Source organism: Aquarana catesbeiana, linkage group LG05 (genome assembly GCF_042186555.1).
Source record: "Aquarana catesbeiana isolate 2022-GZ linkage group LG05, ASM4218655v1, whole genome shotgun sequence".
NCBI classification, from domain to species: domain Eukaryota; kingdom Metazoa; phylum Chordata; class Amphibia; order Anura; family Ranidae; genus Aquarana; species Aquarana catesbeiana.
This window is the reverse complement of record NC_133328.1, coordinates 31,171,710-31,186,884: the sequence shown is the minus strand read 5'-3', so window position 1 is coordinate 31,186,884 and position 15,175 is coordinate 31,171,710. Positions and strand designations below refer to the sequence as shown.

Genomic DNA, 15,175 nt, shown 5'->3' with positions numbered 1-15,175 from the left:
CCTACATGCAACACTGTACCCAAATTTAATTTTTAGCATTTTTTTCACAAAAATATTCTTTTGGTGGTATTTAGTCACCACTGGGCTTTTATTTTTTGCTAAATAAATGAAAAAAACTTTTTTTTTTTTTTTTTAAATATTTTGTTATAAAATTTTGCAAACAGGTAATTTGTGTGCTGATGAGGCTGCACTGATGGCCACTGATTGGCAGCACTGTTGGAGCTGCACTGATAATCAGTGCCCCGATTATCAGTGATTGGACACAGCTGATCACGTGGCAAAAAGCTGCTGATTGGCTCTTCACCCCGATCTGTGATGAGCAGTGTCCCGAGGACACAGTAATCACAGAGAGCACCGCTATTTGGCTATAGGACAGGAAGTGAGGGGAAATCTCCGCAATGGGACACAAAGTATAATCCTCCCTTGCTCTATCCAAAATGGGGGGGGGGGGGTGGATTGCCTTTAGTTCTACTTTAAAGCTGACTTTCAAACGAAAAACTAATTTTTTTGGCTTAGTTTCCCACAAATGTCCAATCGTATTGCAGCAATCCTTCAGTCTTTATTAAACAAAGTATAAATACATCTTTGTGGTAACACCAGAGCAGTTTGTGGCAATCAACTGCTAAACCATTTTACAGAAGAACAACAAAATATTTATTGTAAAACACAAAAGAAAAAAAAATTATACATGGCTAACAAAGAGTTGTAATTCTCCTCCGCTACGCCGTCTCCATCTTGTATCCGTGTTTTTCTAGCTCCGCCCTGAAAGACAAAAAAAAAAAGTGTTTAGAATGTAAATTTAAAATCCTGATCAATTACGTCAGCCAATCACAAATTAGATATTCTTGATTCTGTGCGTTTGTGTTTTTTTTTTTAACCTCCAGAAGATTTACCCCCCTTCATGACCAGGTCATTTTTTTGCGATGTGGCACTGCGTTACTTTAACCGACAATTCCGTGGTCATGCAATGCTGTACACAAATGAAATTTATGTCACTTAATTTCCCACAAATAGAGCTTTCTTTTGGGGGTATTTGATCACCTCTGGGTTTTTACTTTTTGCGCTATAAACAAAAAAATACCGACAATTAAAAAAATTATATTTTTTACTGTCTGCTACAAAACATATAAAATAAAATTTCTTCATAAATTTGGGCCAATACGTATTCTGCTATGTATTTTTGGTAAAAAAAAACAAAAAAAACAAAAAAAAAAAAAAAAAAAAACAGAAAAATCCCATTAAGCGCATATCGATTGGTTTGCCCAAATTTTATTTTTTTAATTTTTTAATTTTTTTTTTTAGACACTACTGTGTTTCCCCGAAAATAAGACCGGTTCTTATATTAATTTTGGCTACAAAAAACACACTAGGGCTTATTTTAGGGGATGTCTTATCTATTTACGGAATGTACAATAATCTACATTTATTCAAATAAAGTCATGTCATCTTTTGGAAAAAAATAAAATGATAGACAGCGCAGTGATTGTGTTGTGTCATTTATCCCTCTCTATGTTCTAAAAAAACCTGGAATAAAACAATAAAATGTTTTTAAAAAAACGTTCCTGTGTAGTCTCTCCCCCTCTCCCCCTGTCAGCATTATGACATTCTATAATCCCCAAACCTTGGTTAAAGTCATTGTAAAATCATGCAATTCATTCTGTAAAAATATTATATAATGTGCAGTGTCTCCCCTTACTGTAACTTTACTGTGGAAAATACCTCATTTACAGCTCCGCTGGGCGCTCACGTGTTACATGTTTTTACAAGGACTTTAACTAAGGCTTATTTTCAGGGCAGGGCTTATATTGGAGCCATCCCCGAAAATCACGCTAGGTCCTATTTTTGGGGTAGGGCTTATTTTTAGGGTAACAGTGTAGTAATGGCGTCGATCAACGACTTATAGCGGGGCTTCGATATTGCAGCAGACAGTCGTACACTGACAGTTTGTGGGAACCAGTGTCACCAATACAGTGATCAGTGCTAAAAATACATACTGTCACTGTACTAATGACACTGGCTGGGAAGGGGTTAAACATCTACGCAATCAAAGGCCTGTGTGCCTAGCCAGTGTTTGTGTGTCCTGTGTGTGGTGCTTTTACTAAGGGATGTGCTGGATGTTTTTCCTTGCTTTGCAGGGAAACAAAATCCACTGGACTTCATCAAAAACGCAAATGCAGAAAAGCATCTGGAATGCATCCCAACTGCGTTTCTATGGTGTGAACTAGCCCTTAAAGTAGTTGTTAACCCACTTCTATCAAATCGTTTTATCCCCTCTGTACCTTAATAACGTGTCCCTGTGTTCTGTAAAAAAATCAGCCGATCTGTACTGATATAAGCTCTGCTTTGGGCGCTCAGCTGATTCCTCTCCTCTCTCTCCGGCTCACAGCTGCAGTGGGCGGGGCAGATTGGCAGATTTTTTACATCATACAAGAACATGTTATTACGTTACAGAGGGGATAAGACGATTTGATAGCAGATACGAGAGGAGCGCGCGGGGGGGGGGTGTCGACACAGAGCTGCAGATAGTAGGGCTGCGGCTGACGGAATCTCCCAAAGGGACCACGATGTCAGGGCTCAGCAGCCATGATTATCGTGATCAGTTTGCAGAGGGGAGGGTATAGTCGGGCAGGATCAGACAGGTATTTCAGGGTATACAGGGGGCCAAATGACACAGCACAAGTACTCTGCTGTATAATGTGTTTTAAAAGAACAGGATCCTTTTTTTTTGGGTTAAACGCTTTAAGGAAATGGGGAGGTGTACTATAGCCCTATCACACTTCTTGTCCTTGGGTGACAACGCTGCCCCTCCATTGATACAGTTCAGTGAGTGAGCATTGTCAGCCTAGGTCAGGAAGGTGTCATTAGAAAAATTGGTAGGCTGCCACAAATCACATTTATAGTTTATTCTATTTCATTGTAATCTCAGTGGATGTGTCTAATACAGTATTAATGCCATAATTAGCCCCTGAAGACTTCCACAAAGATACTACAAATCTTATCCGGGTCATCCAGTGCAAAGGATAATGAGCAGAGACAATTGTTTCCATAACACAGCGGGTCTTGTTTATTCATTAATGAGAGCCATCAGCATTACATATCCAGCAAAAGTGACAAACCACAGAGAGAAAGCGTGTACTGGATTAGTTGTTGTATTATAAATACCAGCCATATACTAGCAAATGGTCAGATGAGCATGCACAATCCTCTATATAGAGATATATATATATATAGATATATAGACACACACACACGAGAGAGAGAGAGAGAGAGCGAGAGGAGAGAGAGCGCGCGAGAGAGGAGAGAGCGCGCGCGCGCGAGAGAGGAGAGAGCGCGCGCGCGAGCGAGGAGAGAGAGCGCGCGCGCGAGCGAGGAGAGAGAGCGCGCGCGCGAGCGAGGAGAGAGAGCGCGCGCGCGAGCGAGGAGAGAGAGCGCGCGCGCGAGCGAGGAGAGAGAGCGCGCGCGCGAGCGAGGAGAGAGAGCGCGCGCGCGAGCGAGGAGAGAGAGCGCGCGCGCGAGCGAGGAGAGAGAAGCGCGCGCGCGAGCGAGGAGAGAGAGCGCGCGCGCGAGCGAGGAGAGAGAGCGCGCGCGCGAGCGAGGAGAGAGAGCGCGCGCGCGAGCGAGGAGAGAGAGCGCGCGCGCGAGCGAGGAGAGAGAGCGCGCGCGCGAGCGAGGAGAGAGAGCGCGCGCGCGAGCGAGGAGAGAGAGAGCGCGCGCGCGAGCGAGGAGAGAGAGCGCCTGCGCGCGAGCGAGGAGAGAGAGCGCGCGCGCGAGCGAGGAGAGAGAGCGCGCGCGCGAGCGAGGAGAGAGAGCGCGCGCTGCGAGCGAGGAGAGAGAGCGCGCGCGAGCGAGGAGAGAGAGCGCGCGCGAGCGAGGAGAGAGAGCGCGCGCGCGAGCGAGGAGAGAGAGCGCGCGCGAGCGAGGAGAGAGCGCGCGAGCGAGGAGAGAGAGCGCGCGCGAGCGAGGAGAGAGAGGCGCGCGAGCGAGGAGAGAGAGAGCGCGCGCGAGCGAGGAGAGAGAGAGCGCGCGAGCGAGGAGAGAGAGCGCGCGCGAGCGAGGAGAGAGAGCGCCGCGCGAGCGAGGAGAGAGAGCGCGCGCGAGCGAGGAGAGAGAGCAGCGCGCGAGCGAGGAGAGAGAGCGCGCGCGAGCGAGGAGAGAGAGCGCGCGCGAGCGAGGAGAGAGAGCGCGCGCGGAGCGAGGAGAGAGCGGCGAGAGAGAGGCGAGAGCGAGAGAGAGGCGAGAGAGAGGCGAGGGCGAGAGAGAGGCGAGGGGCGAGAGAGAGGCGAGGGCGAGAGAGAGGCGAGGGCGAGAGAGAGGCGAGAGGCGAGAGAGAGGCGAGAGGCGAGAGAGAGGCGAGAGGCGAGAGAGAGGTGAGAGCGAGAGAGAGACGAGAGCGAGAGAGAGAGGCGAGAGAGAGAGGCGAGAGCGAGAGGCGAGAGCGAGAGGCGAGAGCGAGAGAGAGAGGCGAGAGCGAGAGGCGAGAGGCGAGAGCGAGAGGCGAGAGGCGAGAGCGAGAGGCGAGAGGCGAGAGCGAGAGAGAGGCGAGAGAGCGAGAGAGAGGCGAGAGCGAGAGAGAGGGCGAGAGCGAGAGAGAGGCGAGAGCGAGAGAGAGGCGAGAAGCGAGAGAGAGGCGAGAGCGAGAGAGAGGGCGAGAGAGAGGCGAGAGCGAGAGAAAGAGGAGAGAGCGAGAGAGCTAGAGAGATTGGTCACAGCGATCACATGGTACCGGGCCCGTATAGTGATCGATCATCAGCTGACGACAGATCGTACATGCAAGGTGCGTTCCGGAAGTCATGTGACATCCTCCCAGAACAACAAAAGTTCTGCCCGGCCATCATTTTGCAATGAAGTCACCTGGACTCAGCAGCTTCTGTGGACACCCGCCAGCACTAGAGCTAGAACTGCCGACTATCGGTGACAGCTGGGGCCTAGTAATAAGCACAGAAGCTGAAAAACGCTCCTGGGCTTTAGAAGCGTCTGCAGAATGCTCCATAGAATGCACTATAGAAGCGAATGTAAATGCAATACTTTGCTGATGAGATTTTACGGTACATAATGGAGTGTACAAATGATGTACTGTAAATGTTTCATAGAGAAAGATTACAGGAAGACGCATTCCCTGGAATTCATAAAGACTGGTGCAGGCAGATTTGGCAAAAGGGTCTCACATGCATTCTAAAAGTGGTGCAGCACGCGCCAAATTCATGTACCGGTCCAAAACTTGTATTGGAATTTGGCCCACGCTGCGTCTCTTTTAGATTGCATGTGAGACACTTTCGCGAAAGCAGTCAGAGCTAGCTTTTCTTTCTGTACGCCGAAACAAAGTTGGTCTTAATAAGCTCCATTTTTACATTTAGTGTATTTTTTATTTTGTTTATTTCAGGTACTTTTATAGCGCCATCAATTTACACAGCGCTTTACATATACATTGTACATTCACATCAGTCCCTACCCTCAAGGAGCTTACAATCTAAGGTCCCTAACTCACATTCATACATACTAGGGACAATTTAGACAGGATCCAATTAAGCTACCAGCGTGTCTTTGGAGTGTGGGAGGAAACCGGAGTACCCGTAGGAAACCCACGCAGGCACAGGGTATGTATTCAATGCGACACAATGTAAAAGTGGTGCATTTTACCCGAATTCGGTGCACGAGTCGCTGTCAGAAGCAAAAAATAAAAGAGCTTCAGGAATTGGGCGCCATACATTAACACGAGGGATTAACGCCAGAAAAGTGTCGCAGCAGCTTTATCGAATCCCCCCCACACACACACACACATTGTCTTTTACAAATTTAATCTTTATTTGCAATAAAGGGAAAAAAAAAAATGTCTCTGACTTTGCTTTTAAAGTCCTATCTGTACTGAAAAAAATAAAAAAACAAAAAATAAACCAAACCAAAAATGCACCGGCGCAAAATACCGTATTTTTCGCTCCATAAGATGCACTTAGTTTTTAGAGGAGGACAACAAGAAAAAAAAAATATTCTGCAGTGGGTGGCTGGGCCGGCGTGTCCTCCAACTCCCCCCCCCCCCCCTTTTCTGGGTGGGCACATTTTGCGGAGGCGAGGGACTAGGAGGGAGGCGGCGACCTATGCAGGTACACCATTAAGTTTGCAGCAGCAGATGAGCATCCACGCAATGGACCTGCTCACCTGCTGCAATGCAAAGCTTCCTGTGCTGGCTTCTTCAAACATCAGCGACGCTGCTGGGGCCCGGCCAGGCCCGAAAAAGATGGTCGCTGCACGGTATTGTCCACGGCCGGCCCGGTATTGGTCAATATTCGCTCCATAAGACGCAGGCATTTCCCCCCATTTTTGGGAGGGGGGGAAAGTGCGTCTTATGGAACGAAAAATAAGGTACTGACCGGGGAGCGCAGATTTTTAAGGTTTTTTTTTTTTTTATTACTCAAGAATACGCAGCCCTTATTTACTCGCCTGTGTGTACAGGCACATTGTAAACACTGGTATTGTCAAAGCTTAAATGAACAAGCTGAAGTTAGAAACCGATTGGTTATTATGCACAGCTGCACCAGATTCTGTGTGCTCCGGGTTTAGTAAATCACCCGCCATTGTGGAGCTGGTGTTGTAGACAGGGGTACAGTCACCCTGAAACAGAAAATGGCCCAAACTGGTACCACAAGGGTGGAAGGGCACAAAAATACCCAAAACGTCTTTGTATGGTGTAGTATAGTATAGTAGTAACACTGGAAACACCTAAACTCAATCATTTAGAGGGCTGGTCTCATACCTTTGGTCATCTACTAATCCCTTTACCCCTCATTCACATTGAATCCAATGTGAATGGGGGTTAGAGGCAGAAGGCTCTACCGTGTATTTTTTTTTATATATGTATCCCTTTATATTTCATTCTTTATAATTTATTCGATCACTCCTCTAAGGAAAACTGGTACATCTCCTACAGACTTCAGAAGAAAATGGCACACAAAGCTTCCATTACCTTAACTGATTAGAGAAGTCATCCTCTACATTGTCATCATCCCAATTATCCTCCCAGACGTGAGCATCTTCATCCTCGTCACAGCCTGTCCAGTCTGAAGTGAGATACAAAAACATTTACACCCAGTTCCCAATAATAAAAGACAGACAATAAAACAGCTGTAAAGCAAGTCCCTGGTAATACAACAGCGGCATCGAAAAGAACTTCCTTCAATAAACTTCCATGTATTACTTATTTTAAAAAAAATATTTCAAATCACCTTAATTTTGATGCAATAATAGAAATCATGTGAGCGCCATCTCTGCTTGTTATTCTGAACACCAGGGGCAGGGCGAAGTTATCATGACCCCTTTGAGAGGGGATTGATGGCAAGACTCCCACATGGAGCCGCTATGAGGCTCGCTTCACATCTATGCCAGTTTGCATTTGATCCCTTTCTGCAGTGCTTTTTTGTGGTGTGTTTTGCATTTTTTGCACACCCGTTTTGATGCATTTTGCCTTTAAAACCGCATTACATACTTTTCGGCAGCTTCTCAATTGACGTCTATTGAACCTAAAACGCACCATTTTGTGTTTAAAAAAAGTCCCCGACCCTTTCCAAGAAAAAGCATAGATGTGAATGTGTCCCATAAGGGGCCATGTTAAATGGACTGTAGTGCATTTCTGCCAAGAAAAAAAAAAAAAGGCTCCATAAAGAGAAGGGGCCAAGCCCAACCCCCTGAAAAACAGCCCCACGCCATAATCCTAACCCTCCACCAAATGATTTGGACCAGTGCAAAAAGCAAAGTCCATAAAGACATGGATGAGTGAGTTTGGGGGTGTTGTATCAGGTTGAGGTCAGGACTCTGTGCAGGCCAGTCATGTTCCTCCACCCCAAACTCGCTCATCCATGTCTTTATGGACCTTGCTTTGTGCACTGGTACAAATCATTTGGTGGAGGGGGGATTATGGTGTGGGGTTGTTTTTCAGGGCTTGGCCCCTTCGTTCCAGTGAAGGGAACTCTTAAGGTGTCAGCATAGCAAGACATTTTGGACAATTTCATGCTCCCAACTTTTTTTGGAACAGTTTTGGGATGGTTCCAACATGACTGTGCCCCAGTGCAAAAAGCAAGGTCCATAAAGACATGGATGAGCGAGTCTGGGGTGGAGGAACTTGACTGGCCTGCACAGAGTCCTGACCTCAACACGATAAAACACCTTTGGGATGAATTGGAGTGGAGACTGCGAGCCAGGCCTTCTCATCCAACATCAATGCCTAACCTCACAAATGCGTTTCTGGAAGAATGGTCAAACATTCCCATAGACACCCTCCTAAACCTTGTGGACAGCCTTCCCAGAAGAGTTGAAGCTGTTATAGCTGCAAAGGGTGGGCCAACGCGATATTGAACCCTACGGACCAAGACTGGGATGCCATTAAAGTTCATGTGTGTGTAAAGGCAGGTGTCCCAATACTTTTGGCAACATAGTGTAATTGAAAACGAGTTCCACTTTAATTGGGATAACTATGTTTTGTTGTATTTATATAGACTTAAATAAAATTGTATCTTCTATTCTGTTGCTGAAAGTGAAATTTCCCACGTGTATATTTTGGGATTAGTGGGGACTCACAGGGCACGGCTCTGGGGTGTGTTAGACAAAAGACAATGACCCACCAATGACAGTCCGCTGGCAGCGCACACTCCCAAGTTTGGGTCTGTCGGCACAATGTTCTGATGTGTTCGGCAGGGGAGGATGTAATCACCCATTCAAAGAGATGTAATGAGGAAAGACATTTGTTAACGTGTATAAACAGGAAATCTCCCCTTCACACCTACTTCCACCAGAAAAACAAAACAGCTCAACGCATTAGAAGATTTAGCTCTTTGTGTCCGATCAAATATTATACCAAAAAAAAAAAAGTTTTATAAAATTAAATAATTTATGTCCACAGCCACCCAGCCCATACTAGGGAAAAAAAAAGAAAAAAAAAGTACTATCAACGCCACCTTTCCATCACTTGCCATATATCCATCTTCTTCTCTGTCTAAAGTAAGACTGGGCAAATGTAATGTAAAAGTAGAGAAAAAAAAAATAAATGAAAAAGGACTGAATATTTTGTATTGGGACCAGTTGATTAGCTTATTAGATTGTAAGCTCTTCTGAGCAGGGCCCTCTTAATCCTCCTGTATCTTATTGTATTATAACTGTATTGTCTCCCTTTTATATTGTAAAGCGCTGCGTAAACTGTTGGCGCTATATAAATCCTGTATAATAATAATAATAATAATAAATCACCTTAAAGCAGAGTTCCACCCAAAAGGGAAAGCTCTGCTTCTTTGCTTCCCCCCACATTTGGCACCTTTTGGGGGGGGGGGGGGGGGGGGGGCAGGTACCTGTTTTTCACAGGTACCCACTCCCACTTGTGGGCGACTTCATCATGGCGAAGTGACTCAGAAGTTCGTTCCCAACCTCCTTCCCCCGCCACTGGGACATTCACAAAGAGCAGCGCAATTCACGCATGCGCAGTAAGAAACCAGCTGTGAGCCTGGGTTCACACATATGTGAACACAGACATCGCATGTGATTTGAGCCCGCTTGGCTGTGCTGATCACATGCAATGTCTGTGCGATGCGAGTTCAGCCATACCGGTTGTATGGCTGAACTCGCATTGGATTTGCACAAAAAAAAAAAAAAAAAGGGTGCAGGAACCCTTTTTTTTTCTTCGCACTGGAATCAGATTGCACGGGTGTTCACACATCCGATTCCTGTGCGAGTTCACAGTTCGCACTGCGATTTGTGAACTGATCTGGGGGGGTCATTAAATTTGTATAGACACCCGCAGCCGTTCGCAGAAGGCAGTAGAATCCGGCACTGGAATCGTGCTACTTCCCGCATCGCATGTGTGAACTAGTGGTGCCCCGAAATTTCAGCCGCCGAAAAGTGTACACTCACTACTTTACATTGTAGCAAAATGTCATTTCTTCAGTGTTGTCACATGAAAAGATAGAATATTTACAAAAATGTGAGGGGTGTACTTACTTTTGTGAGACAAAATATATATTATATATATATATATATATATATATATATATATATATATATTACACATATACATTTTTTTTTAATATATATATATATATATATATATATATATATACACACACACACACACTCATGACCGTAAGCTCAATCTGTTACTGTAGAAAAATATATTCATATAAAAAATGTATTATTGAAAAAAAAAAACATTTCTTAAATCTATTTCTATCTGTTTGGCTGATTACAGATTTTAAAAATATACATGTTTTTGTTTCAATAATAACTTCTCTTAATAAAAAAAACATACAAATAAAGATGTGAGTGGCCATTGTGGTGACAGTCTACAAACCCCTAAAACACCCCCCCCCCCCCGTTCCGGGTCACAGAGGGGCTGTCTTCCATGAAACTGGTCCCTGGTTCCACTGCTGGTCTATGGAGAACACAGAAGACTGGAGTATTTCATCAGCATGTGCAGCTTTAAGTCTTGACAAGTCGGGTGTCTATTTATCCTCAACCTCTATATTTTATCAAAAAAAAACAAAAAAACAGGGTAGTATTTTGCTTTCTGGGCCCTAAAATTAACCCCTTCTCACCGACTGTACGCAAATATGCGGCGTCAGGTTGAAGGGGTTATTCCGGGGGGATGCCTGCAGCTGCATGCATCACCCCGATACCATTTTTTGTTTAGAGGCCCGAGCGACCATCGAGCACGTCCGCCGACTGGCCCGGAGATCCGAACGAAGCCAGAATCGGCTTTGATTGGGTCTCGGATCTAGTAACCCAGAAGAGATGTCATGTCATTGCTTCCGGTTTACAAAAGACTTAAAGGTGCAAAATCTTAAAAAAATGTCAGTATTCAGAAACACTGATTTTGGCGTTTTGAATACTTTTAAGTGCAAAGGAAGGATTTGGGGTCTTGTAGATCGCTCCATAAAGAGTACCTGTCACTGACTATTACTGTCAAAAGGGATGTTTACATTCCTTCTGACAGCAATAAAAGTGATCAGAACTTTTTTTTCAAAAGGAAAAGTGTAAATAAATTAATAAAAAAAAAAAAAAAAAAGTACAGTGGCTCTGTGCTCAGGCGCAGAAGCAAGTGCAAATGTAAACGGTGTTCGCAGCACACATGTGAGGCTTCGCCGCGATCGTTAGAGCAAGAGCAATAATTCTAGTGCTAGACCTCCTCTGTAACGCTAAACAGGCAACCTGTAAAAAAAATTTTTAATCCTATGGAAATTTTTAAAGTACCGAAGTTTGTCGCCATCCCATGAGTGTGCGCAATTTTAACCAGTTGCCTCGGCTGCGTGAATCGACGTACTGGTACGTCACTTTGTGCACTGGCTTTTTTGTCTTGGGAGCTCGCCCGCGATCAAAGAGAGCCAGAACGGGTATCTGTCAATGTAAACAAGGAGGATCCCCATTCTGACAGGGGAGAGAGAGATCGGCTGTTCCTAGTCATCAGGAACAGCGATCTCTCCTCCCAGGCAGCCCATTCCCCATACAGTTAAAGTGATTGTAAAGGCTTGTTTAACCACTTCCCGCCCACCCACCGTCACATGACATCCTGGGCTTTGAGCGGGTATATCTGAATGATGCCTGTAGTTACAGACATCATTCAGATATTGCCAGTTTCAGACGGCGAATCTCTAGACCATAGGAATGATCATAGCGGCCGGTCCGCCGCTTGATCGTTCCTATGGGAGCCGAGAGGGGACGCCCCCCCCCGCGCCGCCCTCCGGTGCTTGTTCCAACTCACCGTTACAATCGGTGAGGTGGAGAGCAGATCCGCCGGCGCCAGATGTAGATCATAGAGATTTCCGGCGGACCAGATGGTCGCCGGAGTCTCTATGATCGTCGGAGGCTGGGCGCGATGTTATGACGTCACGCCCGGCCTCTCCATCCAAAAAAACTGCGCCGCTTCGGCTGGGAAGCGGTGATCGTTTTATTTTTTTTTTTTTTATTTCAGGCTTCCCAGCCTAGTGATGAGATGTGGGGTCTTATTGACCCCATATATCACTATTAAGAGGACCTGTCATGTCATATTCCTATTACAGGGGATGTTTACATTCCTTGTAATAGGAATAAAAGTGATCAAATTTTTTTTTGTCAAAAAAGTGTCAAAATAAAAAAAGAAAATATAACAAAAAAAAAATTTTTTAAAGCGCCGCTGTCCCGGTGTGCTCGCACTCAAAAGCGAACGCATACGTAAGTCCCGCCCACATATGAAAACGGTGTTCAAACCATACATGTGAGGTATCGCTGTGAACGTTGGAGCGAGAGCAATAATTTTGTCCCTAGACCTCCTCTGTAACTCAAAACATGTAACCAGTAAAAAAATTTCAAGCGTCGCCTATGGGGATTTTTAAGTACCGAACATTGGCGCCATTCCACGAGCGTGTGCAATTTTGAAGCGTGACATGTTAGGTATCTATTTACTCGGCGTAACTTCATCTTTCACAATATGCAAAAACATTGGGCTAACTTTACGGTTTTGTTTTTAAAACACAAAACTGTTTTTTTCCCAAAAAACGTGTTCGAAAACTTCCTGCGCAAATACTGTGTGAGATAAAACGTTGCAACAACCGCCATTGTATTCTCTAGGGTCTTTGCTAAAAAAAACATATATAACGTTTGGGGGTTCTATGTAATTTTCTAGAAAAAAAATGATGATTTTTACATGTAGGAGAGAAATGTCAGAATTGGCCTGGTAGGGAAGTGGTTAAAAAAATAAAAATAAAAAAGTAACAAACACGTTATACTTACCTGCTCTGTGGAGTTGATTTTGCACAGAGCAGCCCAGATCCTCCTCTTCTCAGGTCCCTCTTTGCTGCTCCTGGCCCCTCCCTCCATCGAGTGCCCCTCAGCCAGCAGCTTGCTACAGGGGGCACCCAAGCCGAGTCAGAGCTCCGTGTATCCATTCAGACACGGAGCCCCGCCCCCTCGCTCCTGATTGACAGCCGCGGAAACAACTGCGCCACTGCTCTGTCTGGGGATTGTAGACATCACTGGAGAGAGGAGGAGCTCAGATAGGTAATGGGGGGGGGGGGGGGGCAGCTGCACACATGCATTACGATAAAAAAAAAAAACCTTCTGCCTTTACAACTACTTTAAACCCTTTGCTCGCCCCCCCCTAGTGTTAACCCCTTCCCTGCCAGTGCCATTTATACAGTGACAGTGCATTTTTATAGCACTAATTACTGTATTGGTGTCACCGATCCCCAAAAAGTGTCATTTGGGGTCAGATTTGTTCGCCGCAGTCCCGAAAAAAAAAAAAAAAAAAAAAAAAAAAAAAAAAAAAAAAAAAATCGCAGATCGCAGCCATTACCAGTAAAAACTATGAAAAAAAATTAAAAGTCCCTAAATCTATCCTATTTTTTGGACGCTATAACTTTTGCGCAAACCAATCAATAAACGCTTATTGTGATTTTTTTTTTACCAAAAATATGTAGAAGAATACATATCGGCCTAAACTGATGAAGACATTTTTGTCTTTTGGCTATGTATTATAGCAGAAAGTAAAAAAACTGTTATTTTTTTGCAAAATTGTCTTTTTTGTTTTGCAGTGCAAAAAATAAAAAAAACTGCAGAGGTGATCAAATACCAGCAAAAGAAAGCTCTATTTGTGAAGGGGGAAAAAAAAAAAACAAGGACGTCAATTTTGTCTGGGTACAATGTCACACGACCGCACAATTGTCCGTTAAAGCGACGCTGTGCCGTAGCGCAAAAAATGGCCTGATCATTAAGGGGGTAAATCCTTCCAGGGCTGACATGTTTGGTATCTATTTACTCGACCTAAGATCATCTTTCACATTATACAAAAAAAATTGAGCTACTATTTAGTCTTTTTTTTTTTTTTTAATTTATGAAAGTGTATTTTCTCCCCCCCCCCCCAAAAAAAAATTGCATTTGAAAAACAGCTGCAGAAATATCAAGCGATATAAAATATTTCAAACGATCGCCATTTTATTCTCCAGGGTCTATGCTAAAAAAAAAAAAAAAAAATTTATATATATATATATATATATATATATATATATATATATATCTCTCAAATATATATGTTTGGGGGTTCTAAGTAATTTTCTAGCAAAAATATACGGATTTTAGCTTTTAAGCAACAAGTGTCAGGAAAAGGCTCAGGCATTTAGAGGTTACCATTTGTTTTTTTACTGAAAATTTGGGCTTGATAAGACGTTGCTCTAATGTCATAAAGAAAATGAGAACTCCCACCATTGTATTCTCCGGGGTCTCTGCTTTCAGAAAGGATATCCCATCTGGGGTGGGGGGGGTTAGCTAATCTTCGGGCCTAAGAAGGTGCCTTTTTTACCGTCGCCAAAACAGAAGGTGGAGGGGAAATGCTATGTGCCCTGAGAGTGAAGTGGGGAAGTCACAGGTCATATTCCTCTCACTTCCTGTTGTGTCACCAAGGCAGGAAGTGAAGAGAAATCTCCCCAATGGGGACACAGACCGCAACAAAACACTCTAATATGGCTTCTGATTCTTCCCTACAATAAAATCCCAGCTCTGGTCTGCAGTGAATTGTACACAAGGACTCAGCTCTCCACACACAGCCATGGATCTCCCCTCCCCCCACACACACTACTTCTGAGTCATGGCGGCCCCCCCCCCTTATCCCTCTCCTCCTCCTCCTCTCACCTTCTGTCGGGAACTCCTCAAACTCGTCATCCTCCTCCAGCAGACCCAGGTCCACCTGCGGCTTCTTCTCTGCCGTCATCCCGAACACCGAGCACCGGACACCACTCCACACAACACACCAAAAAGAACCGGACTGGACCGAGAGCGGAAACGGAAATGACGCGTCGGCACGCACGAGCGGCGCTTTGGTTGGCGGAAGGAGCGAAGAGCGCACTGCGCACGCGTCAGTGTGGATGGCGGAAGGAGGAGAGCGGCGCGGTGGTTGGAGGAAGAGGAGTAAAAGGCTGCAGGGCGCACGCGTGGGGATTGGAGGCCGAACGGACTGTGGGTGTGGTCACGTGGTTCATGAGCTCTGTTCTTCAGTAGAAGTGAATGAGGCGGTCACCAATCATCAGGAGGATGCAGAGCCCAATCTTTCACTATAATCTTCTTATTATATATTTATCAATTTTTCTCTGTTACTTGCACAACCTGAATAATAAGAATACATGTATATGTGTAGAGATTGGGGAAAGCTTAATACACACACACACACCTGTTGTAT

The 15,175-nt window shown here is 44.9% G+C and overlaps 1 protein-coding gene across 1 annotated transcript; it reads right to left on the bottom strand.

Moving 5' to 3' along the window:
* Positions 1 to 630: 630 nt before the first annotated feature.
* Positions 631 to 14,816, bottom strand: SEM1 (SEM1 26S proteasome subunit). Its single transcript, XM_073629565.1, has 3 exons — positions 14,632 to 14,816; positions 6,959 to 7,052; positions 631 to 762 (listed from the first exon to the last, which is right to left on the bottom strand). The coding sequence occupies exons 1-3, from the start codon at positions 14,708 to 14,710 to the stop codon at positions 720 to 722; spliced, it is 216 nt and encodes a 71-aa protein (XP_073485666.1). The 5' UTR covers positions 14,711 to 14,816; the 3' UTR covers positions 631 to 719.
* Between the last annotated feature and the right edge of the window lie 359 nt (positions 14,817 to 15,175).

Excerpts from the sequence above, each read along its gene's own strand:
- SEM1 (XM_073629565.1), bottom strand. The coding sequence starts at position 14,710 with ATGACGGCAGAGAAGAAGCCGCAGGTGGACCTGGGTCTGCTGGAGGAG. Across the intron at positions 7,053-14,631 it reads TGAGGAGTTCCCGACAGAAG|ACTGGACAGGCTGTGACGAG; the intron begins GTGAGAGGAGGA and ends ATCTCACTTCAG. Across the intron at positions 763-6,958 it reads GACTTCTCTAATCAGTTAAG|GGCGGAGCTAGAAAAACACG; the intron begins GTAATGGAAGCT and ends TTTGTCTTTCAG.